This window comes from Carcharhinus amblyrhynchos, chromosome 10 (genome assembly GCF_965287045.1).
Source record: "Carcharhinus amblyrhynchos chromosome 10, sCarAmb.v2.hapA, whole genome shotgun sequence".
NCBI classification, from domain to species: Eukaryota; Metazoa; Chordata; class Chondrichthyes; order Carcharhiniformes; family Carcharhinidae; genus Carcharhinus; species Carcharhinus amblyrhynchos.
In genome coordinates this window covers 82,306,732-82,332,839 of record NC_137333.1, presented here as the reverse complement: position 1 = coordinate 82,332,839, position 26,108 = coordinate 82,306,732, and the positions used below count along the sequence as shown (strand labels likewise).

The following is a 26,108-nucleotide window of genomic DNA, read 5'->3' as shown; positions in this document are numbered from 1 at the left end:
AGAGGCTTATGTGTTCCATTTGGGGTCAGAGCAGATAGTGAGCCCAAGAAGGATTTAGGGCAGCACAATGACACAATGGTTAGCACTGCTGTCTCACAGCGCCAGGGACCCCGGTTCGATTCCTGGTTTGGGTCACTGTCTGTGTGGAGCCTGCACATTCTCCCTGTGTCTGTGTGGGTTTCCTCCAGATGCTCCGGTTTCCTCCCACAGTCCAAAAGATGTGTTGGTTAAGTGCATTGGCCATGCTAAATTCTTCCTCAGTGTACCCGAACAGGCACCAGAGTGCAGCGACTAGGGGATTTTCACAGTAACGTCATTACAGTGTTAATGCAAGCCTACTTGTGACACTAACAAACCTTAAAAATAAACTTAAGAGGGTAATAATTAAAAAATGATGTGGGATGGACTTGCCAAAGACAGGTAGAAACTGCACTTTGAGGAACTGGTTTCAAAAGGCAAGATTTCTGTTGCTTTTGAAGAGCATGGAGGAGATGAAGGTGCTTTAATCCAACCATTGTGTGGCTTTTGGCACAAATGTGGTATGTAAAGCTCATGATTTCTCAGACAAATGGGTAGTTTGGCATTGGGAATGAGGGCACATGGAGATCAACTAGCCGCGCAGATCAATTAACACATTTTAAAAGGATCAAGATAGTCTGGAAAGAATGGGCCATGAAATCCTGCTTCATTCTTACTTTAGAAATGTCAATTTCAGTTGGAGGTCAGTGGGCACAGATGTTAACACATTTTGAGGTATGCAGGTCTGTGGAACTGAACTTCCCTTGCAGCGACACCTGCCCTGCATGTATAATATCCAAACATCACTCAAGCGTAATGTGTCCCTGACTGACTCTGACTGGTGTGAGTGTCATGGTTTAATGCCAGCATTATTTGCATATAGCAGATGTGTGGGGAGAGTGTAGTTATACTGGCTATTCCCACCGTTGTGGAGGTCAAATGATCTGTTTTCACACTGATGCGTGTACAGTAGTGAGATTTGCAGGCTTCTTGTGCTGTGTGCCAGATTGAAGCCTACTTCGTCTTAAAGGTGGCTTTCACATCTTCGATACGAGAGAAAAGAAAAACCCATTTGAGACAACTTCTCTGAGTTGTGTCTATGACTGTATAGATGAGACTGGTCTGGCACCAACAGCATATTGCTGCACTTTTGACCCTGACATGATGATTATGTCAGTGCTATACTGGTGCCAAAATCCCAGTGTGTAGGAATGGTCTAAGGCTGCCTGTTTCCTGACGCTGACTCTTGCGAAAGCAAACCTGTGGCTGCGATTCGAACGTTAAGCCTTTGATTTTTTGGCACCCTAGTTGCCTTTCGATTAGCAGCACCGTGACTCGCTGACTTGGCTGTGAGTGTCACTTAGTAACTGTGTGTCTGTGGCCCCCTGATTGGCATCCTCTTAGCCTGCTCCTTGTGAAAAGCTCTGTGAGACTCAGACTGACTGTCTCTCTGGCACTTCACTCACTCTGACTCCACCGGCTGCGACAGCGGTGCTCTGTGACTGCGAATGTCTGTGCCTGGGTGTGAGGAGTCAGCTTTACCCTCACCCTCGCGGATTTCCCCTCGCTCTAGCTCACTCACCTCTGCTTTTTGGTCACTTGTAGTGAAGCCTCTGTTTAATCTGCCCTTGCCCTCCATGAGATATTCACACGGGCGGCGCTGAATGGGATCCTCAGGCATTTCAGGAGGTCCAGTAAGTCGAACTTCGAATGCATTTTTTTTAATGTGAAGAGTGTTAAATACGTTTGCTAGCATTCATTTCTCATTATCGATTCTGAACTCAGAGTTACTGGTGCCAGTCATGATGGATATATGTTTTAAAAAAAAAATTTGTCGAAGGAATTAAACTTAATTCATCAAAATATTAAAAAATATATAAAATCTCCCAGGTTTTATCATAACAACAGAGCAATTGTGAGGAGTTGGAATCCTGGATGTCACCAGACAGTAGTGGGAGAGAGATATGGACAGGCAGAAGAGAGTCACCAGTTGGCCAATTTCTTTTAAAGGCTTGGTTTAAAATCTCCGCAGTCTTGTGTGGGGAACCCTCTCATATTTCAGGGAAGGTTCGGAGGGTTTAATGGAACCTCTCAGAGGTCAATTCCAGGTCTGGGGGCTAAATCTATCCACCAGTTACAAACTACAGCCCAACATCAATAAAGAGCTTTTTATTCTTTCCTGAGGTGTGGACATCTCGAATTATCCTTGACTGGAATATTTCAGAGGACAGTTAAGAGTTAGCACACTGGGTCTGGGTTAAGTCAGTAGGTCAGACTGGGTAAGGATGGCAGATTTCCTTCCTAAAGGACATTAGTGAACCAGATGGAGTTTTAAGGATTATGGAGCATCCTCATCCATTCTGGCTACCCCCAAAGGTTTGTCACCATCCTCGGCCTGTGCCACAGTGACGTGCAAGCCATGATCCTGACCAGCAGATCCACCACAGACCCAATTCACATTCAGACTGAGTGAAGCAAGGCAGTGTCATTGCTCTGACACTCTTCTCAATCTTCCTTGTTCCATCCCACCCTCAGCAAGCTCCTCGCTGGAGAGAAGCTAAACCACAGAACAATGCAAATTTGTTCAACCTCCACTGCATGCCAAATCCAAGGTTATCCCATCCTCTGTCATTGAACTCCATTATGCATTTGATACTTGTGTTACATTCAGAAGCTGAGCTCCAAGCCTCAGCACCTTCACTGAGAGCATGGACCTTGCACTAAACATCCAGAAGACAAAAGTCCATTACCACCTTGCCCCCGCCACATGCACTGTCCCCCAATTATCAAAATCCACGATGAGACTTTGGACAATATGGAGAACTTTCCATACCTCGGGAATGTTCAACATCACCTACGGTGTGCCAACCTAGCCTTTGGTCGCCTGAGGAAAGAGTGTTTGAAGATCAGGACCTCAGACCCATCATCAAGCTCATTGTCTTCAAAGCAGTAGAGATCACCACCTTCCTATATGGCTCAGAGATGTTTACTTTGTACAGCAGACACCTCAAAACCTGAGAAGTACCACACCCTCCAGTGCTGCCTCCTCATGATCCTGCAAATCCACTGGCAGAATAGACGCACCAATGTCAGTGTTCTCACTCAGACTAACAACCCCAGCATCGAACCATTGACCATCCGCTGGGAGGGCCCTGTCACCCACACGCCTGATACAAGTCTCCTGAAACAAGTGCTTGGCTTGGAGCTTCAACACAGCAAGTCAACCATAGGAGGGAAGAGAAAATGTGTCAAGTACATCCTCAAAGCCTCTTTGAAAAAAATGTAATATCCCCACCGACTGCTGGGAATCCCTGGTCCAAGACTGCCAGAAATGGAGGACAAGCATCTGGGAAGGAGCGGAACACCTTGAGTTTCATCCCCCAAGAGCAAGCTGAAACCAACTCCTGATAGCAAAAGGACCATGTGGCAATCCAGGCACCCCATCTCACCCATTCCTCCAACCACTGCCTGCCCCACCTGTGACAGAGACTGTAGGGCACACATTGGACTCCTCAATTACCTAAGAACTATTATTTTGTGTGGAAGGAAGTCATCCTTGACCCAGAGGGACTGCCTTTTAGGATAATTGATGTTAGTTATGGTCACCATTACTGAGATGGTAACTCACCCAGCTGCCATGGTGGGATTGTTCTCAGAGAATTAGCCTAGACTAGACCCTGAATATTGCTAATCCAGTGACATTACCACTATCTCCCCCATCCTTCCACAATACACTATACTATATAACTGGTGTTTGTGGTGTGATATCAGCTCCTTATTAATTCAAAGATTGATTGGTTTTGTAATGCAGTTTCATTCTCATCTATGTTCCATATATTGAAAAAGGGCATTTTCAAATGAGTTTGTAAATTGTGGTTGTTTTAGGTAGGAATAAAGATCAGCCATTTTACAGTCTTCCACTTCAAATGCTTTTTCCTTTGTCCCCTCCATCCTTACCTCTGTCAACAAATGTGAAGAGCTTTTGGACTTCTTTCTCAGTAATGTTGGAACCATCTGTTCCGCCACTGCTTTTATCCCTCCCATATGGTCTCAAAAAACTATCACCTCATTTCCAACCTTGCATTCCTCTCCAAAATCCTTGTTGCCTCTGAAATCCATTTCCATTTCTTCACAATTCCATGTTGGCTCTGGTCTCCTTATTTAAGGGAAAGGTGTAAATGCACTGGAAACAGTTCAGAGAAGGTTTCCTAGATTATTACCAGGAATGGGTGGGTTATCTTATGAGGAAAGGATGGCAAAGTTAGGTTAGGTGACTTGATCAAAACCTTTAAGATCTTGAGGGGCCTTGACAGGGTGGATATGGAGAGGATGTTTCCTCTTGTGGGAGAATCGAGAATTCGGGGTTACCATTTAAAAATAGGGGTTGCTGGTTTAAGACAAAAATGAGGAGAATTTTTTGCCTCTCAGAGGATCGTGAGTCTCTGGAACACCCTTCTTCAAAAGACAGTGGAAAAAGAGTCTTAAGATAGAGCTAGATAGATTAACAAGAAGATGAAAAGTTATCAGAGGTAGGGAGGATTATGATATTGAAGCTACAGTTAGATCAATTGTGATCTTATTGAATGGTGGAGAAGGGTTGAGGGGCTAAGTGGCCTACTTCTGCTCCTGATTTGTATGCACATATGAAACTCCCCCAATCAGATTTTTGCTCCAGCCAAAGCATTGAAAGATCCCTGATTGAAGCAATGAATTACATCCTCTGTGGATGTGGTGCCATAATGACCAATCTCTTCAAGATGATCAAATCCTGGTTTTGGGATTTTTGACTTGTTTACCAATAACTTTCTCCTGGGTTCTCTCAATCCTTTTTCAGTTATTTCCTCCAATTCTAAGCCCATGCATGATCAGCATGCAGAGCCATGATTTCGTTAGTCATCTGAGTCAGAGACTGCGGGCTCAAGTCCACCTCCCGCAATATATGCACAAAAATCCAGGCTGACGCTTTTGGGCAGCACTTTACTGTAAGAGCTGCTGCCTTTGGATGAGATTTTAAACCGAGGCCCTTTTTGCCATCACTGGTTGGGTAGAAGATCCCATGGCATTTGATAAAGAGCAGAGAGTTACCCTCAGTATCCTGACCAATCTGTCACTGAGACTGATTACCTGGTTATTGTAACATAGCACTCAGTGGAAGTTTGATGTGCACACATTGGCTGACATTACAACATAACTACATAACAAAAATACTTTATTGGTTGGTAAGCTGTATGAACAGCCTTCAATGCACCAAACCGTTTTGCAGCTTAAAATGCAGGATTTGCAGGTCAATGCGAGGTGGCAGCAAGTTTGATCAAAGATTTGTCTATCACTGATTGGACTGCTCTTCACCTTAATGGCAGAGAACCTACTCCATTCCTGTGATTGGATGATTTTTCCATGGCTCTGATGTGATTTTATTTGATTTATTATTGTCACATGTATTTGTGATACAACCAGAAAGAATGTTTCTTGTGGTGCAACTCCAACTTAGTGATAGAGTGGTTTCAGTGCCAAGGTGGATGCTGGGTAAACAACTCCCCATTCCCCAGAAATATTTTTTTCACTGCATAGAATGCTCATTTCAAAACTAAGGTCACCTACAGAAGAAGAACAACTGGCGCCAGTTCTCAAGGCATGGATGGCACAATGGCACAATGGTTAGCAGTGCTGCTTCACAGTGCCAGGGATCCGGGTTCAATTTGGCCTTGGGTCACTGTCTGTGTGGAGTTTGCAGGTTCTCTCCGTGTCTGCGTGGCTTTCCTCTGGGTGATCCAGTTTCCTCCCACAGTCCAAAGATGCGCAGGTTGGGTGCATTAGTTATGCTAAATTAACCTTTAGTGTCTCAAGATGAGTAGGTTAGGGGGATTAGCGATTAAATAAACGGGGTTACAGGGATAAGGTCTGGGTGGGATTCTCTGTTGGAGAGTGGGTGCAGACTTGATGGGCCAAATGGCCTCCTTCTGCACAGTAGAGATTCTATGATTCCATGATCTGTAATTTACAGATTTTGCTTCATATGCTTTCAGACTCTCGAGTTGTTTTTGTGCTTACATCATTCCCTAGCCATGTCTAACTGCAGAAACAGTGCAGTAATCAGACATGGCAAAGGTTATTCATGAATCTTCTTGCCTAAGATGTGTTGATCCTCAGGTTACATCACCACCAGTCAGCTCTCTCCCTCAAAGGGGAGAGCAGCCTATGATCATCTGGGACTATGGTGACTTCTAATCACATATTACACATTGTGCCAATGAAATTTTGACACTTAGGTCTTGGCTGAATGTGTACGAGTGGATATGTGTGTTCATGAATGTGTGTACTTATGTGTATACATCCTTACACTGTAAATTAGTTCCGGGAAGAAGGAGTTGCTTTGCATTTCATAGCAATTATTGTAGCATTGAAATGTAAACTGATACAATGGCATGGTCTAACAGGATAGTCAACAGCTATCTGAGCTTTAACGTGGTTGTGTATTATTCCAACAGGTGAAATTAATAGCAGCTGATATCTGACTACAGAAGAAAGGCATTCATTTTTGGAAGCATCTCAGATTTTCCCAGTGATCAGCTATACATTCAGAACATTGAAGAGATTCGCTGTGGCTGACCTCCAAATATCACTGGAACTTTATCCCGAATGGTTATCACACTCCACGGGCTTTGGAGGCCTCGATAATGACATTTCTTTCACATTTCCTAACTGTTTAAAAAAAGCACCTCCTCTGTGCTTTCAATGATGACTATGGTTAGCTTGTTTTCCTTCACAAGCCCTGCGGTGAAGAGACTCCTAGGGTGGAAACAAGGAGACGAGGAGGAGAAATGGGCCGAAAAGGCTGTGGATTCGCTGGTGAAAAAACTGAAGAAAAAGAAAGGGGCAATGGAGGAACTGGAGAAAGCCCTCAGCGCACCAGGACAGCTCAGTAAATGTGTCACCATTCCAAGGTCCTTGGATGGGAGATTACAAGTGTCTCACCGTAAAGGTTTGCCCCATGTCATTTACTGCAGAGTATGGCGATGGCCGGATCTACAGTCCCACCATGAGTTAAAACCGCTCGAGTATTGTGAGTTCCCATTTGGTTCAAAGCAGAAAGAAGTATGCATTAACCCTTATCATTACAGGAGGGTAGAAATGCCAGGTATGTCTATTGCCGTAGTTCCTTTCATCCAGTTCCCATCCTGACCTACAGATTTAACTCTGAGTACAGTGAAATCTGACTTAACAATTACATGGTACAATCACAAGCACATAACCTAATGGAAGCGAAAACACACCCTGTTTAAAAAAGCTCCTTCATTGGGTACCGGCCTGTCTTTTTTTCAAGCCTGCCATCTTGGAGTATTACCTCACTAATCTAGGATTCACGCAGACATTGGGGGGATTAGTTGTGTGATTGTTCGATTTCCTACAATCAATGTATATTCATGTTAAATGCCCACAGGTAGGAAGTGCCCACAATGGAAAGGACAGCGCAGTGGCACAGTTGTTAGCAGCAGGGACACGTGTTCAATTTCCGTCTTGGGTCACTGTCTATGCAGAGTTTGCACGTTCTCTCGCCATATCTGCGTGAGTTTCCTCTGGGTGCTTTGGTTTCCTCCCACAATCCAAAAGACGTGCTGGTTAGGTGCATTGGCCATGCTACATTTTTCCTCAGTGCACTCGAACAAGCGCTGGAGTGTGGCGACTAGGAAATTTTCAGAATAACTTTATTGCAGCGTTAATGTAAGCCTACTTGTGACACTAATAAAAAATAAATAAATGAAGTATAATAATTGAAATTAAAGCTGAACCTGGTCAGTTATCCTGTTTAATCTCATTTGCAACCTGAAAATGAATGATGTCTTGAACTTATATTGACATGTCTCCAAATGCCATCTGGTAGATACCAAGAGCGATCATAATGTGACTGATTCTCAAACGCCCCAGGGATTGGGAATAAATGTCAGCCCAGCCAGTGACGCCCACACCCCATGAACGAATAAATAAATTTTGGTTGCAAAGAATGACAATTAAGTATTAAGTGTCATGTTCCTGGTAAATTCAATGTGCAATAAATATTGTTTGTGCCATGTTGTTATTATTTTGCACCCAAAGATTTATTGCACTTGAGCATTTAATCAATAGCACCCAGACTTGGAAGTTTATGTGTACTGGAGTTAATGCATCGATGGAACAATCATTTTGGTATTGTAAATGAAAATAACATCTTTGGAAAAATCTGCTGAGTAAGCTATTAGCAAAACCTTGTCTGTGCGGTAGAGTATTGAGTAATTTCTTGCAACCACAATTCAACGTAATCTTTTCAAATGGTTTTTTGAAGGTGATTCTAAGTGGTAAAAGCACGACCAGTTTAACATGAGCTTAGCAACATGTTTGACTGCAAAAGATTCAATTTACTCTCGCCCATTTCACTTTTAGTGAATTGCTTTTCAGCCTTTTGGCTAAGATCAAGTGTAGTTTTGCTGTGCTGCACTTGGTTGGAGTCATGAGGTTACACTGAGGCTTCAGTTGAAGCAATTTTTTAAAGCGGCATCCAGACCTTTTGGCTATGATGAAAATGAGATCAAACCTTGGAGGAGGTGCAATGCCTTCGCCAATCAGCTTGCATCATCTAGACTGAGTCCAAGACAGGAAGTGGCCAGCCTGTCTTGTCAGCTTGGATTTGGAGTGTCTCACTTACTGAGACTCTGAATTGGACTTTAATTGGATTGAACTGATTTCTAAACAAAAAAAGGATGAATCTATCACCTTTTTCTCAATGTGTCTGTAAGTTTACTTGTTGTCAGCAGCGGGGTGAAGCAGATTTAACCAATGGCTATGGAGCTTGTTTCAGGCCAATGAGCAAAACTGCTTGGAATGTGGGTGGGGATGGAAGACCACAAAACCGAGTTAAGATTGCAGTCATTTGACTATTCTGGGGTGGGATAGGGAAATTGCATGTGCTCAAACTTAAAGTGAAGTTTCAACAAATTTCTCTTCTGTCACTTTGACCAATGCCAAACAAACACTGAGCAAATATTTCCTGAGGAATACTCCCTGGCTTTCTATGGCCGTTTGGAAGAAAGCGGTTGTATTTTACATGCCACTGCTAGGTGTGTTTTGGGTGGTTTGGGAATGTAAAATAGGGCAGATGTCCATCTCAGTACCTTCCTGTCCAATCCTGAGGTCACCCCCCCAATAACCTGGGGTGGGGCAAAACCAGCTGCCTGCCCACCATATTCAAGTAAGTAATCAAGGATTAATTAGACTTGTTATCCAGCCAATTGACCCTGATAATGTGTTGCCTGTGCCATAAAATGTTTCAATAGGCAGCCCCAATGGCCAACCCTGATCATCCTCCTCTCTCCAACCCCCCCCCCCCCCCCCCAGTGCTCCCAAGTACAGGGTGGTAGCAGGTCCCCCACCCCACCGGTCATCCCCCCATTGACTATTACCGCTTTGCCTCCTCTGGCCTCACCAGTGGCACTGCCCAAGGGGCATCACCCCCATTGTCTCCGACCTCCCGGAGGTGGGCTCAATGGTCTCTGTCCCCACCTGTGGGGTCAGGACGCTTGTTCCCTGTTAGTGCAGAGCAGTTGTAAACCCCACTGGAGGGAACCACTCCCAGCGTGGCGGGAGATACTAGCAGGGCTAGAGAATGCCGTCCCAAGTCCGTTCATCAAATGGAAATTCTAATTTCAGTATGATAATCAGCTCCACATCGATTTCCGGCATGCAGCTGATTGCACTAATGAAAAAAACTTGGGAGACTCTGGTCACGAATCTTGCTAAAGCCATCTGCTAGTCTGCTGCACTGAATCCTGGACAATATTCTTATTCAATTTTATGCTATTCCGTTTTAGAAACATTATAGAAATCTTAGCGGATACAGTGTGATCATTGTGGCTTATATGCTTTTAGTTTGGCAAAACATCAAAGGATGTTAAGTCATCAAATGATTAATTATTTCTGATAAAAAAAACTAGTAATTCTACGCAGTTAGCATAACAAATAACTTGTTCTTTTAAGAGCTCATTTCAATCTCTCTTGTGTTGAAATTATGCGCAGTACTTCATAGCCAGAGATACTATCATGTGGATTTAAGTCATGAATGTGTGCACATGATTAAAACTGATAAATTACTGAGCATGCCACAGGGAAATGTCTATTTTGTAAAGGGGCGCTTAACACACAAGGCTGCTCAGAGAGAGGAATAGTTGTAAGGAATACCATAGAATAATTTAAATTCATTTCTGATGTTATCTTATTCAAATTGTCAATCTAGCAACCTGAGTTGTTTTTCCTTGTTAAAAAAGCACTTTGTCAGATATCTCCTGTAAATAGAATTACTCTGAAATGTCCTTAATGTTTACCTACAATTAACCACCGTTCCCCTGAAATAGGAGAAGGATCCACTACAGGTTCCCATCCTTGATTATTACCTAATGATCCCCTCAGCTCTGATGGTGATGTCTTCCACAGTTGGATATCCTGCTAACATTCCCAACTTATATCCCGGACGACACAGGATTTCCCGAATGGACTGCCTGGGAGAGTGGTGGAAGCGGGATACCTCACATCCTTTAAAAAGTACCTAGATGAGTACTTGGCATGCCATAACATTCAAGGCTATGGACCAAGTGCTAGCAAGTGGGATTAGGTGAGCAGGTCAGAACATTTCATGCATTGGTGCAGACTCGATGGGCCAAAGGGCCTTTCCTGCACTGTAGTTTTCTGTGCGTAGGAACAGGATAGGAAAGAAGATTGGGAGTAAATGAAGGAGCATGGCTGTTTAAACAAATATATTTAAAAAGAGTTGCTCAGAAATTGACGTGGGAGCAAACAGACATGCTAGAACTGTTCACTTAATAGTCGAGGAGAGCTTATAACAAACAATTTGGCCACGGAAAAAAATAACCACTTTTCAGCATCACTGCCAGGACTGAAACTGTAACAGTTTTATTGACCCAGTGTCAACTGCCAACAGATTCAGAGTTAGAAGAAGGAGTTACTTTCTAGCTCATTTTCCTCAAAGAATTGGGTATGTTTGATGAAAAGGAGGATCAGTTTGCAAAGATAAAAAATATTACAATTAACGTTGTGAACCAGGTGGAACTAAATTCTCCTTCAGTGTACCCGAACAGGGGCTGGAGTGTGGCAACAGTGGGATTTTCACAGTAATTTCATTGCAGTGTTAATGTAAGCCTACTTGTGACATTAATAAATAAACTTTAAATAAGTTTTCAATCAGCCACACAAATTTTAAATATTACAAATTGCTGTAGTTTGTTCAAGCACAGGTACAGAATTTGGATAGTCAGAAGCTTTTTCCCAGGGTGGAAGAGTCAATTACTAGGGGGCATAGGTTTAAGGTGTGAGGGGCAAGGTTTAAAAGAGATGTATGAGGCAGATTTTTTTTACACAGAGAGTGGTGGGTGCCTGGAACGCATTGCCGGGGGAGGTAGTGGAAGCGGCCACGGTAGTGACTTTTAAGGGGCGTCTTGACAAGTACATGAATGAGATGGAAATAGAGGGATATGGTCCCCAGAAGGGTAGGGGGTTTTAGTTAAGTTGGGCAGTATGGTCGGTGCAGGCTTGGAGGGCCTGTAATTTTCTTTGTTCTAAAACCAAAAATAATGGATAACCTCCTATTAGTTGGAATTACTTTTAAGTGATTTTGTTGTGATAATAAATGATGTTCAAGCTGCGTTGGCTATCTGAACCTGTCTTCTCTTGCAGTGTTACCACCTGTACTTGTGCCACGTCATAGTGAGTTCAACCCACAACACAGTCTACTTGTCAAGTTTCGCAATGTGCCTCTGCCACCTCAGAATGAACCTTTGATGCCACACAATGTTACCTTCCCAAGCTCTTTCCATCAACAAATAAATCCTCCCTACCCTCATTCATCCAACAACGCTTTCCCCCAGGCTCCAACCAACATCAACTATCCCAGTTCTCCTGGCAGTTCTGGTTCAAGAAGCCCATACCAACTCACAGGTAGTATTTAAACTAATATTCAGAGAAAAAAACCTTTTGTTTTATAGTATTTGTCATGATATCAGGGTGTCTCAGTAAAGGAAATGCCTTTGAAAATAAGATGCTTTAAGGATCCTTAAGGAAATAAGGAAAGATGTTTCAGGAACCCTGGTGCAAGCCTTCCAGAATTTACTAGACAACGGCCAATTTTACTCTTTGTTTGAAAAAAGGTATCAAAACGACCCAAGAAAGTACAGACCAATGAGTTTGATATCGATTGTGGGTAAAGTTATGGAAATCCATAAGATCATGGAGCATCTGGTTGGAAGTAAAATCACAATAGATAGCCCTAGGGCTGCACAGTGGCACAGTGTTTAGCACTGCTGCCTTACAGTGCCAGGAACCTGCGTTCAATTCCAGCCTTGGGTGATTGTATGGAGTTTGCATATCCTTCCCTTGTCTGTGTGGCTTTCCTCCGGGTGCTCCAGCTTCCTCACACAGTCCAAAGATGTGTAGGTTAGATGGATTGGCCATACTAAATTGTCCATTAGTGTTCCAAGATATATATGTTAGGGGGATTAGTGGGATAAATCCGTGGGGTTACAGGATAAGCCTGGATAAGAGTTGATGCAGTCAACGGGCTGAATGGCCTCCTTCTGCACTGTAGAAATTTTATGATTCTACGATGGATTCATGAATAGAAGGTCGTTCTAATGTAAGTTGCTTTTTTTGAGAGTGGGACAAAAGAACTTTGTAAGAGTGAGGTAGTGGACGTGGATTTCAATAAGACTGCTGATACACTACCTCTTAAAAAGCTATACTGAAAATAAATAAAGCAATGTTCAGTGGAAATAATTTACAATGGACGTTAGCTGGTTGACTATTAGAAGCAGAAGATAGATGTACAGGGAGTGTCTTCAGCTTTGTTTATTAACTTTATAAATGGTTTGCAGCAAGGATTCACAAGCAGAATGGCAAACTATGCAGATATTACAGAGCTAATGAAGGTAGTAGATGCTAAAACTGAGCTGGATAAACTGCAGGAAGATTTGAAAATCCTTGGGTATTGGGCAGATAGACAACAGATCAAACTGAATGTAGAGAAATGCAAAATGCTGCATGTGGGAATAGAAGATTCATAAAGGGACCAGTACTTGAATGAAAAGAAAATAATGCATATGGAAAATGAAAGAGCTGTGGAGATCCTGACAATAAATTGAAACGATCATAACAATAGCCAGTGGCAGTGTTGGGATGCATCGAGAGGTCAATGGTGAGCAAATAGTGAAGTCATCCTGTCACCTGATAAATCTTTTCTGTGACTCACTCAGAAGACTGTGTACAGTTCCAGCTGCCACAGAGTCAAATGGAAATTTCAGCAATTGAACGGAGATGGAGGAGAGTAATCAGAATGATTGAGGGAATGGAGGGGTTGGAATATGAAGAATGATTGTCAGTGGTTTCTTTGAAGTTCAGTGGCTGTGTATGGCCAAATTGTTTTAGGAGCGGTGCCTTTAAATTTTCTTGCATTGCCAAGCATCGCACTATTTATCCTAAAACAAAGGGACATGTGCGGGGAAAGTTTTTCACGCAGAGAGTGGTGGGTGCCTGGAATGCACTGCCAAAGGACGTGGTGGAAGCAGGCACATTTGCAACATTTAAGAGGCATCTGGATGGATACATGAATAGGGAGGGAATAGAGGGATATATACTGAGTATGAGTAGTTTTTTTTGTACTTTAGTTAAGGCATCATAATTGGCAGAGGGCAGAAGGGCCAAAGACCCTGATCTTGTGCTGTACTTGTCTTTGTTCTGTGGTACTCCTATGTAAGTCTATGTGGTACTCCTGGTGGCACAGTGGTGAGCACTGTTGCCTCTCAGCACCAAGGACCCAGATTCAATTCCCGGCGTGGGTCACAGTCTGTGAGGAGTCTGCATGTTCTCCCCATGTCTGTGTGGGTTTCCTCCAGGTGCTCAGGTTTCCTCCCACAGTCCAAAAGATGTGCTGGTTCAGTGCATTGGCCATGCTAAATTCTTCCTCAGTGTACCCGAACAGGTGCCGGAGTGTGGCAACCAGGAGATTTTCACAGTAACTTAATTGCAGTGTTAATGTAAGCCTACTTGTGACACTAATAAATAAGCTTTTCAAGCTGCAGCTGCAGATCCACACAGTTTAGCAGGAACTTTAGCGATTACATAAGTGGGGCACATTCTCAATGAGAAAGGACTTAATCTAATTACTGATTTTAAGGATTTTGAAGGGAGTAGATAATGTAGACCATGACAAGCTATTCCACTTTACCTCACACAGTAGATCTAGATGATATGGTCTACACTACGAAGGGGGATAAATTTAAAATAATCTGCAGAAGGAATATTTCAGAAAGTAAGTGGCCAATCTGAGGAACAGGCTCCCTCAGGAAACAATGGAATTAGTTAACATTGATCCATTCAAATTAGACAAGTTTAATTGAATCATGGACATTTGCAGCATGGCAGTGAGGACATTTAGTTCAGTGTGTCTTGTGATGGCTGAAAAAGAGCTTTCTAGCTTCACACCACTTTCCAGCTCTTTGTAGATGAGGATGATTCAAATGGATATCCAAGCATTTTTTAAATCCAATGAAGGTTTCTGCTTCTTCCACCCCTTCAGGCATTAAGTTCCAAAAAACTCCTGTCACCTCTTCACGGCACGGAGGCACAGTAGTAGGCATTGCTGCCTCACAGCACCAGTGACTGGTTCAATTTCAGCCTTGGATCACTGTCTGTGTGGAATTTGCATATTCTCCCTGTGTCTGCATGGATTTCCTCTGGGTGCTCTGGTTTCCTCCCACAGTCCAAAGTTGTGCATGTTAGGTAGATTGGCCACGTTAATTTGTCTCTTGATGTCCAGGGATATGCGGGTTATACGGTTCGGCTGTGGTAAATGGTTGAGATGGTGGCGTGGGGTGGTGTGGAGAGGAGGATTGCTCTTTCAGAGAATTAGTGCAGACTTGATGAGCTGGATGGTCTCTTTCTGTACTGTAGGGATTCTATGGTTCTATTACTCTAAAACTCTTCACAACTGGTTGGTAACCTCTCCATTGAGGAAAATAGGTCCTTCTCATACAGTGTTTATCGCAGGCATTCATAATTTTGCACATCTCAATAAAAACTCCTCATCAGCCTTCTCTGTTGCTAAGAAATCAGCACCAGTCTATTCAGTTTTCCCTCAAAGCTAAATTTCTCCATTCCTAGCAATACCCTGTTACATCCTCTCTGTACCTTCTCTAATGTGATCGCATCTTGCCTGTAATGTGGTAACCAGTATTCTTTTCAGTACTGTTACTGTGGCCAGTACTATCACAACCTCCCAACTTTTATTATCCATCCCTCACCTGACACAGAAAAGTATCCCACATAATAACTTTTCAGAAGGTAACATTTTGGGATACAGCGTAAGTAATCTGACCATGACATGTGGTGAGTGTAGTGTGCTTCTGAAGAACAGGTGTCATTGGTCAAAACCCTGGACTACTCTTTCCGTCATGTCTGGATCTGCTATTACTCAAAAACACCACTATAATTGTATCAGGATGGATCGTGGTCTGTTTTTTTGTTTAGCCATTCCTATGTTTGATCTAACAAGGCTGTCACTTTAGCTGTTTGTGGAACCTGCATATATTTTTAAAGGATCAATCTAGAATAATTATTTGTATGCCCCATCTGATTGAACAAGTAACAGGCAACTTCTCCACAGCTAATATTAACCATGTCTATTTGCAGCCAAGACACCGCTGCCTCTGTTTGGACTTACAGACAAATCGGTGGTGCGGGATGTTCAGCCTATGGATACCTCAAGTGACTCCTCATTTGGTCCAGAATTGGCTGAGAGTAAAGGTGAGCTGACACAGCAATTTTGTGGCACTGCTGATTATTAAAATGTCAGCAGCAGTAAATCGATCTACAGCTGCAGAGTGTTATCCAACAATACTGCCTTTGGAGCCACATTGTCTGAGTGTCACACATGACTAATCTGGTATAACCATTTACTGTAATTATATAGTTAGTTGTATTAGGTGAATGTAAAATATAGTCTCAAAGTTCAGGACAGTTGTGGAATACACAGTAAATCATTTTACAATGAGTTTACACAACTACTTCTTGCCATTTGAAATTAATGCAGTATGTGATCATGTCTGCTACTGTCTTGCCTATTATGCTTCAGTTTGTTTTTAATGTGGTTAGCACTGCTGTCTCACAGCGCCAGAGACCCTGTTTGATTCCTGGCTTGGGTCACTGTCTGTGTGGAGTTTGCACATTCTCCTCGTGTCTCTGTGGGTTTCCTCCAGGTGCTCCGGTTTCCTCTCACAATCCAAAGATGTGCGGGTTAGATACACTGGCCATGCTAATTCACCCTCAGTGTCCTCGAACAGGTGCTGGAGTGTGGCAACTAAGGGATTTTCACAGTAATTTCGATGCAGTGTGAATGTAAGCCTACTTGTGATTAATAAATAAACTTGTAAACTTTGTAATGCTGTATCTGTGGAGGAGGAGTTTTCCAGTCTACATTGGTTGCATTCAACATTTAAGTATTTTTATGCTGTTTCTTCATTCTTTCAATGCTTTATTTATGCCTCTCCATTGGAGAAATGTATCTAAATATGTTTTATTAATTAGATATTAAATTCAGCTGCGCATTTGATTGGCACAAGCGCTCTGCCATTAAAGGTTGGTAAATGAGGGGAACCATTGTGATTTATAAGTGATGAACAGTGTCCTAGATATGGCGTGATTCAAAATTTTAGTTAAAATTAACCAGTATCTTAAACACAGAACTGTGCAGATCAAGAAGGACACAGTTTTTGACCATTGATCTGTACTGACTTTACTAATTTCAGCAATAATTGATGTCCCCACGCTCACAGGGAAAGGAAAAAGTTAAATAGGGCATCAGTTCCTAACCCCAATCAAGCCAACTGTACTGGGAAGTAAAGCATTAATGTTGTGGCTTCCACACCTTCGAGCCATTAACTGGAGCCCTACATAAAAAGGGACTGCTTAAGCAATGTACTAAAAAGACTAATGCCATGGCATAGACAACTAAATCAGCATTTTGACTAAATGAGGGAGAAATAAAGTTGGGGGGGGTGTGTTTTTAGGGTGATGTGACCAATATAAATTTAATGTGAATCAGCAGCTGACTAAATCACCTAGTAACTTAGAATCATTGAATCCCTACAGTGTAGAAGGAGCCCATTTGACCCATCAATTCTGCACCGAATCTCTGACAGAGCATCTTATCCAGACCTTGACCTAACCCCCATGAACCTACACATCTTGGGACACTAAAGGGGGCAATTTAGCTTGGTCAATCCAGCTGATCTGCACATCTTTGGGCTGTGGGAGGAAACTGGAGCACCCGGGGGAAACCCCACACAGACATGGGGAGAACGTGAAAACACCACACAGACGGTCACCCGTGGCTGGAATTGAATCCGGATCCTTGGCGCTCTGAGGCAGTAGTGCTAACTACTGTGCTGCCATGTTGCCGTTCTTCCAGACTATTGGTTTTCAGGTGGGCACTGTAGCATCAAGTAAGGGGGTTTGAAACGACAGCTTGATCCCGTCAAATTATTTAGAATCATAGGGTCCTACACTGCAGAAGGAGGCCATTCGGCCCATCGAGTCTGCACCGACCACAGTCCTACCCAGGCCCTACCCACACAAACACATGCATTACCCTAGCTAGTCCCCCTGACACTAAGGGGCAATTTAGCATGGCAAATCCATCCAACCCGCACATCTTTGGACTGTGAAAGGAAACTGGAGCACCCAGTGGAAACCCATGCAGACATGGGGAGAATGTGCAAACTTCACACAGACAGTGACCCAAGTTGGGAATTGAACCTGAGCCCCTGGTGCTGTGAGGCAGCAATGCTAACCACTCTGCTTCTGCGCTGCCCAATTAAATAATTGAAGAAAGAATTGAAGAATGTTCTTGACTATAATGCTAATTTACACTCACAAAGGTGTGGGACACTTGCTTTTATTTTAATATTATTTTTTGCTGCTGTAATGTTGGTAAGCACAAATGAAATTTTACTAGAGATGTGTCAAACCTTGTCGACTGATTTCCTTGCAGATTTACAGCCTGTCTGCTATGAAGAGCCAGACCACTGGTGCTCTATCGTCTATTACGAGTTAAACAATAGAGTTGGGGAGGCTTTTCATGCATCAGCAACAAGTTTACTGGTTGATGGATTTACAGATCCCTCCAATAATAAGAACAGGTTCTGCCTTGGGCTCCTGTCAAATGTAAATCGAAATTCTACGATTGAAAACACCAGAAGGCACATTGGCAAAGGTCAGATCCATAAATAAATGCATTTTCTCTTTGAAAGGTTATGTGTTATTTAACCTAACAACTTTTAGCTTTTCCTTTCAAACCTCTGGGAAAAGTACATGACACCTTCCCCACAGTAAGTTGCTGAGGTCAGGAATTTTGCGGGGCAGCTGGGCAAAGGGAATACAGAAAAGCCGTGAAAGGTAACACAAAGAGGTTCACAACCAAACTTAATAGCAGCTTAGTTTAACAATGTGTGCCTTGGATAACACACTGAAATGTAACACATTTAACTGTGCAGTTATAACTAGTGCTTCAGGCTGTACTAAAACCCTTCACATAAGATTAATTACTTCAAGTTGCAGTGACTGTTACCATGGAAGTGAACATGGCATTAACTGTGCACACAGCTATACCTCACAGAGAGCAATGAAATGAATGTGTTTGGTACTGGTGACTGAGGGCAGGCGTTGAGAAAATTCACCGTTCCTCCTCAAATAAAGCCAAGAGATCTTTAACATCCACCTGAATAGGCAGTTCAGTTTAAACTCTCATTTGCATCATTGATTTTAATTGTTGAGCACGTTACAGGACTTAAAACAGAGTTGCATTAATGCACTGCTGCTTTATGATACTAGTTATAGAATCATAGAATCCCTACAGTGCAGAAGGAGGCCATTCGGCCCATCAAGTCTACACCGACAACAATTCTACCTAAGCCCTATCCCCGTAAAGCCAAGTATTTACCCTGTAAATTCCCCAACACTAAGGGATAATTTAGCATGGCCAATCCAGCTAATCTGCACATCTTTGGAGTGTGGGAGGAAACAAAAGCACCCAGAGGAAACCCTTGCAGACACAGGAGAATGTGCAAACTCCACATAGACAGTAACCCAAGGCAGGAATCAAACCTGGGTTTCTGGCATTGTGAGGCAGCAGTGCTAACCACTGTGCCGCCATTGTGCCATAGTTTTGCACTATAAAAATAAATATTTTAATTAAGAGATTGGATCCTCATAAGTGATATACTGGTCAGAATTCTCTGGCTGTTCATTTCCCACCATCACTGCCAGCAAGGACAGAGAATTTGGCACTCAGTCAAATCTCTGTTCACTGCAGTGGGATGGGAGAATGCCAGCTGTGAGGTCGGAGAATCTAGTCCATTAGTCTTTGGGTAATGGTGATAGAACTGCATTACAGTGATACAGTCAGGTGGCAGAGCATGTTCATGAACTGGTGATCAGTCATGGTATGGGATTCTATGTGAGAAACTTTAAGTGGAACCTAAGATCAGGAGATGTGCAATCTGCAAGGTAGATTTTTCCATGTTCAATTTTAATTCAGATTACAAATGGAGAACTGCTTCTGATACTTTTAATATGAGCTTGGGATATGGGCAGGGCTGGCCAGGCTGCATTTATTGCCCATCTCTTGTAGACCTGAGAAGATGATGGTGAGTGTTCTTCATGAACTGTTGCAGTCCTTGACGCCAATGTGTTCCCTCCAGACTTTTGGAAAGGAAGTGGGAGTGCTACTTCCAACACCATGTATTCATCATACCGGTGATATGTGACCAGGTTCATTAGTTGGTTCTAACTGATCCTGTTTGGGCTGGAAATTCTACATAATTTGAAGATACCTATTCCAAAGAAAAATCACATATATTTAAGAAAATTCCTTTAGGAGGTCTCATAATATTAATTTATTCTTAATCAGAAGATTCCTTAGGCAAACAGACAAAATAAACTCTTAACCCTTTTTCAGGTGTCCACCTATACTACGTTGGAGGTGAGGTTTATGCCGAGTGCTTGAGTGACGGCAGCATATTTGTTCAGAGTCGCAACTGCAATTATCAACATGGCTTTCATCCAACCACTGTTTGCAAGATTCCCAGCGGCTGCAGCCTCAAGATATTCAACAACCAACTCTTTGCTCAGCTCTTAGCTCAGTCCGTAAATCATGGATTTGAGGTGGTCTACGAATTGACGAAAATGTGCACAATTCGCATGAGCTTTGTGAAGGCAAGTACTTGAATGTCATTCTGGAGAAAAAGGTTTGCGCTGCACACAGTTGATGAAATTCAATAGCCAAAACATTTGTTGTATCAATAAAGGCTTATTCTGCGACTGTTAATGCAAGATGTTATTTGTGCCACAAAAAAATGTTCGACTTATGCCAAATTTTTACTTTCCAGAAATCATAGTTGTAAATAACAATTAGTGATTTATAATCTTTTTTCAAAGATCTTTCTTTGCTAGCTGTTGTCTGCTGAACTATTAAAAATGGTAAATATTTTAAATGTTGTTTAATATGCCTGGGGAGTAGAAACTGAGTTATCGTTTGGACCTCAGAATATAAAAACCTTTCCAACTTGCAATAGTTATATAAAATATAAGCTTATATTAAACTTCTGAAGCCTCATTCAGAGATGCTGTACTTTTTGGAGGTCAGATCCACTGCTCCTTAACAAAAAATATTCAAGTAAAGTTTATTTATTAGTGTCACAAGTAGGCTTACATTAACAATGCAATGAAGTTACTGTGAAAATCCCCTAGTTGCCACATTCCGGTGCCTGTTCGGGTACACTGAGGGAGAATTTAGCATGGCCAATGCACCTAACAAGCACATCTTTTGGATGTGGGTGGAAACTGGAGCACCTGGATGAAACCCACGCAGACAGAGGAACAACACGCAAACTCCACACAGACAGTGTCCCAAGCCGGGAACCAAACCTGGGTCCCCGTCATTGTAAGGCAGCAGTGTTAACAAAAATCAAACTTTTGAGGGCGGAACCTTAGATTCCATACCCGCTTCCTCATTTCCCCCAATCCCTAAAAAAAGATAGAAATGGCAGAATGCCAGTACTGACTACCTAAAGTCAGCACCCAGTTTGAATTCAAGTCCATTTGACTCCTGCCACTGAGCTGTGGCAGCCCAGTGCTGTTATTAGAAGAGCAGGAAGTTGGCTGCCATTCACACCGGGTTAATGGGGCTGGCAGCAACATGTGGTATTTTCCTAGATCCAGAAAGCGTAAGATCCTCTATCGGCTGATGTGGAGTCGAGGAAGGGAAGCTGGGGTGGTCATCAATTTAGTGGGAATAGTGTCGAGGGAGAAGGAGGCAGGTCTCATGGGCAAAATGATCTTGGAGGGAGCATGTGCAGAGAGAGAAGACAAATTTAGAGAAAATGCAAGATCAAGATGGGGTAGTAGAGGAAGTTTGGCTTTCTGAGCCAGCACAGCTATTTACCATTTATATAGATGATCTGGAGGAGGGAACCGAGTGCAGGGTGTCGAAATTTGCTGATGACACCAAGATTGGGGGAAAGGCAAATTGTGCGGAGGGTGTGGAGAGTCTGCAGAAGGATCTAGATAGGCTGGGCGAATGGGCCAGGAAATGGCAAATGGAATTTAATGTTGGCAAGTGTGAGGTGGTCCACTTTGGTAGGAAGAATGGTAGGAAGGACTATTACTTACGTGGCGAAAAACTGCAGCAGGCAACGGTGCAGAGGGACCTCGGGGTCCTTGTGCATGAGTCGCAAAAACCCAGCTTGCAGGTGCAGCAGGTGGTCAGGAAGGCGAATGGGATGCTGGCCTTCATAGCGAGGGGGATTGAATATAAAAGTAGGGAGGTCTTGCTGCAGCTGTATAGGGCATTGGTGAGGCCGCAGCTGGAGTACTGTGTGCAGTTTTGGGCGCCGCACCTGCGCAAGGATATTTTGGCCCTGGAGGGAGTGCAGAGGAGGTTTACTAGGCTGATACCGGAGTTGAGGGGATTGAGCTATGAGGAGAGGCTGAATAAACTAGGCTTGTACTCGTTAGAGTTTAGAAGAATGAGGGGAGATCTCATTGAGACGTATAAGATGATGAATGGGATGGATAGGATAGAGGTGGAGAGACTCTTCCCGCTCAAAAAAGACAGTAGGACTAGGAGGCACAGCCTCAAGATAAAGGGGAGGCGGTTTAGAACGGAGTTGAGGAGGAACTTCTTCACTCAAGGGGTGGTGAATCTCTGGAATTGTCTGCCCGTTGAAGTGGTGGAGGCTGCCTCGCTAAATATTTTTAAGAAGCGGGTTGATGGGTTCTTGATAAGAGAGGGGATTAAGGGTTATGGGGAGAGGGCGGGAAAGTGGAACTGAGCCACAACAGATCAGCCATGATCTTATTGAATGGCGGGGCAGGCTCGAAGGGCTAGATGGCCTACTCCTGCTCCTATTTCTTATTATGTTCTTATAAAGGAGAGATGCAGTGGGGCAGCTAAACAGATAGTCTCAATCTTAGTCCCAACAAGACCTTGAACTGAGATGGCAAGGAAGAGGAAATGAAGGAGAAGGATGTGAGTGGAGAAAAGAAGCAGGAACTGTCTTTGTATTCCAGAATTACTCCTGGAGTAATTTTATCTGAGGAAAGTTGGGCCTGATGGTGCTTCATGTGGTCAAACCAGAGCTAGCAATGATGGGCAAAATGAAGGTGTAATATAATAGTACACTAGCATTAGAGCATTTGAAAGAAGCTGTCACCTAAGGTTGTCCATAAGTTGAATTCATATCATTGGGGTGTTTGGAGGTGAGTTATCTCCTAGCAGGAATGGAAGAGATTCCTTGTGCAAATTAACTTCCATGTCTCCACTTGACTGATTCAACAAAGTCATTGTTAGCAGCCTTATAACAGGACGTCTGTCTGTACTCCCTGTGGGGAAATAGGGCACGACTCTAAAGATTTTTTGAAGAAATCAAAATGCTGCATATTGTAAGACTGACACTTTTTAAAAATCATTTCAGGGCTGGGGAGCAGAGTATCATCGCCAAGACGTTACAAGCACTCCCTGCTGGGTAGAGATTCATCTGCATGGGCCGCTGCAATGGCTGGACAAAGTTCTAACCCAGATGGGCTCACCTCATAATCCCATCTCTTCAGTCTCTTAATATTATTATGCATTACCTTCTATATTAACCCTCCCCCAAAATAAAAATTGGCAAAAGCTAGAATGAACACATACAACTTATACAGGTATTTCTTGGTTTTACGTGCGTTATTTTGTAAAATGATAGCAAATTACATTTGTTTTATTATTCCTAATGTTTAATGTGATATTCTGTCAATAAGAGACTCATAATTTCCCATGTGGAAAACAAGCAGTTTTTAGTGAGAGTGATTAGTTTAGTTGAGCTTGGATATTACAGAATTCAAGAGATGTGTTGGTTTTTTGGTGGTGGTTACATAAAATCATAGAATTTCTACAGTGCAGATGGAGGCCATTCAACCTATTGAGTCAGCACTGACACAATCCCACCCAGGCCCTATCCCTATTACTCTATATTTACTCCCTCTGACACTAAGAGACAATTTAGCATGGCTAATCCACCTAACCTACGCGTCTTTGGAGTATGGGAGGAAACTGGAGCACCCTGAAGAAATCCACACAGACACTGGGAGTCTGTGCCACCATGCCGCTCTGTTACAGTTGTCCTTCATAGACTACATTTGCACACATATAGAATATCTTAACTGTATTGAAAACAGCTGGGGAAAAAGGCATTGCACAGTGGTTAGCACTGCTGGCTCACAGTGCCAGGGACCCGGGCTCAATTCCGGCCTCAGATCACTGTCTGTGTGGAGTTTTCATATTGTCCCCATGTCTGTGTGGGTTTCCTCCGGGTGCTCCGGTTTCCTCCCACAGTCCGAGGATGTGTGGGTTAGGTTAATTGGCCATGCTAAATTGACACTAGTGTCAGGGGGATTAGCAGAATAAATATGTGGGGTTATGGGAATAGGGCCTGGATGGGATAGTGGTTGGTGTAGACTTGATGGACCGAATGACCCCCTTCTACACTGTAGAGATTCTATGGCTTTAAAGTTTCAGTGAAAAACAGGAAATTCTGAATAAATTAGTACATTTTCTTAAGTATTTAATGATGTGACAAACTGAAGTACAAATTCAATGCTTTTAAAACATAATTTTGTATATTATGACAGCTTAACCTAACAGTTTTAAATTTCAAATTCCATGTGCCAAATATGTCTTGCTTGCATTTGAATACTTATAGATCTTTAAGTTCCTTAATCGAAGATGTAGACCTCCTTCCTGTTCATAACAAGTACCAGGCTAAAAAGGTTGCTGAACTTTGTTAGTTCCTGCAAAAACACCGACCTTTTCAAAACGCTGCACACCATTAGCGGGTCAGCTGTTTCAATACAAAATGTTGCTGTACCTTGCTCAATTTAGCTCTGTGTACCATCAATCCAATAAACAGTTAATATTCCAGTTAAAAGTCTGAAATTAGTGTACGTTTATGCAGACACGTGCTGCTGTAATATTGATCTGCAGTTTGTTGTCCTTAGCCCATTTAGGAAATACCATACCATATATTTACAACACATGTTAAAGTTAAAGTTTACTTATTATTAGTCACATTACAGCAGTGAAGTTACTGCAAAATTCCTCTAGCCGCCATAGTCCGAGGCCTGTTCGGGTCAATCCACCTAACCAGCACCTCTTCCAGAATGTGGGAGGAAACCGGAGCACCCAGAGGAAACCCACAAAGACACGGGAAGAACGCGCAAACTCCACACAGACAGTGAACCAAGCCGGGAATCGAATCCGGGTCCCTGGCACCGTGAAGCAGCAGTATGAACCACTATGGTGCTTGTGCTGCCCTCTTATATGCTAAGAATATTTAGCAGCAGAATGTCATTGCTCCACTTACAGTTTCCATTTTGATGACAAAATTGTTTTTTTTGAATGAAATTTTTTTTCAAAGTTAAATTTATTAATGTCATAAATAGACTTACAGTAACACTGCAATGAAGTTACTGTGAAAATCTGCTAGTCATAAAACTCTGGCACCTGTTCAGGTACACTGAGGGAGAATTTAGCATGGTCAATGCACTTAGCCCACACATCCTGTGGCCTGTGAGAGGAATCATGATGTGGGTATGCCGGCGTTGGACTGGCGTAAACACAGTGAAAAGTCTGACAACACCAGGTTTTAGTCCAACCTATTTATTTGATAATATACTCGCAAGCTTTCGGGTTAGTCCCTTCATCAGGTGAATGGAGAGTTCTGGCCTCAGACAGAGCATATAAAGCACAGACAGTTTAGAGATTACTGATTAGAATGCGAATCCTTACACCTAACCCCCTTAAGCAGGTTAGGTGTAAGGATTCGCATTCTAATCAGTAATCTCTAAACTGTCTGTGCTTTATATGCTCTGTCTGAGGCCAGAACTCTCCATTCACCTGACGAAGGGACTAACCTGAAAGCTTGTGAGTATATTATCAAATAAATAGGTTGGACTAAAACCTGGTGTTGTCAGACTTTTCACTGTGAGAGGAAACCAGAGCACCCGAAGGAAACCTGCAGACACGGGGAGAATGTCCAAACTCCGCACAGACAGTAACCCGGGCTGAGAATTGAACCTGTGTCCTTGGTACTGTGAGGCAGCAGTGCTAACATTGTGCCACTGTGAATGTTGTTGCTTGACTTTATTCTGCTTTCATTCAGGAATTCTTCAATGGCTGTCAATTACACTGCAGTATTTGACCGAAATGTGTGAGTTTTGGTGATGAAATTCAGCATATTACTTGATAATTGATAGCATCACAGCTGACCCAGCTGAGCCATAGCTGAGTCAGTGGCACATACTTACAGCATGCATCACTGAACAGCTAGTGGACAGAGAATCCTACCTAATCTGGAAACTGTCAGGTTCTGTTTTATTTCTTCCTGGGATATGAATGTCACTGGCAAGGGGAACATTTATTGCCCATTCATAATTGCCCTTGAAAAGGTGGAGTTGAGTTGCCT

General features: G+C 42.9%; 1 protein-coding gene across 3 annotated transcripts; it reads left to right on the top strand.

Annotated features, from left to right (window-relative positions):
- Nucleotides 1-1,238: 1,238 nt before the first annotated feature.
- On the top strand, nt 1,239-24,542 carry smad9 (SMAD family member 9). 3 transcript variants are annotated; one of them, XM_080197471.1, is made up of 7 exons: nt 1,239-1,367; nt 6,507-7,156; nt 11,737-11,997; nt 15,742-15,855; nt 18,101-18,322; nt 20,066-20,322; nt 23,082-24,542. In XM_080197471.1, exons 2-7 carry the CDS (start codon nt 6,754-6,756, stop codon nt 23,223-23,225), a joined length of 1,401 nt encoding a protein of 466 aa, XP_080053597.1. In that variant the 5' UTR covers nt 1,239-1,367; nt 6,507-6,753; the 3' UTR covers nt 23,226-24,542. The 3 variants fall into 3 exon arrangements, with proteins under 3 accessions (XP_080053597.1, XP_080053598.1, XP_080053596.1); XM_080197472.1 differs by having other exon boundaries at nt 1,239-1,712; nt 6,507-7,081; XM_080197470.1 differs by having other exon boundaries at nt 1,239-1,712.
- The last annotated feature ends 1,566 nt before the right edge of the window (nt 24,543-26,108 follow it).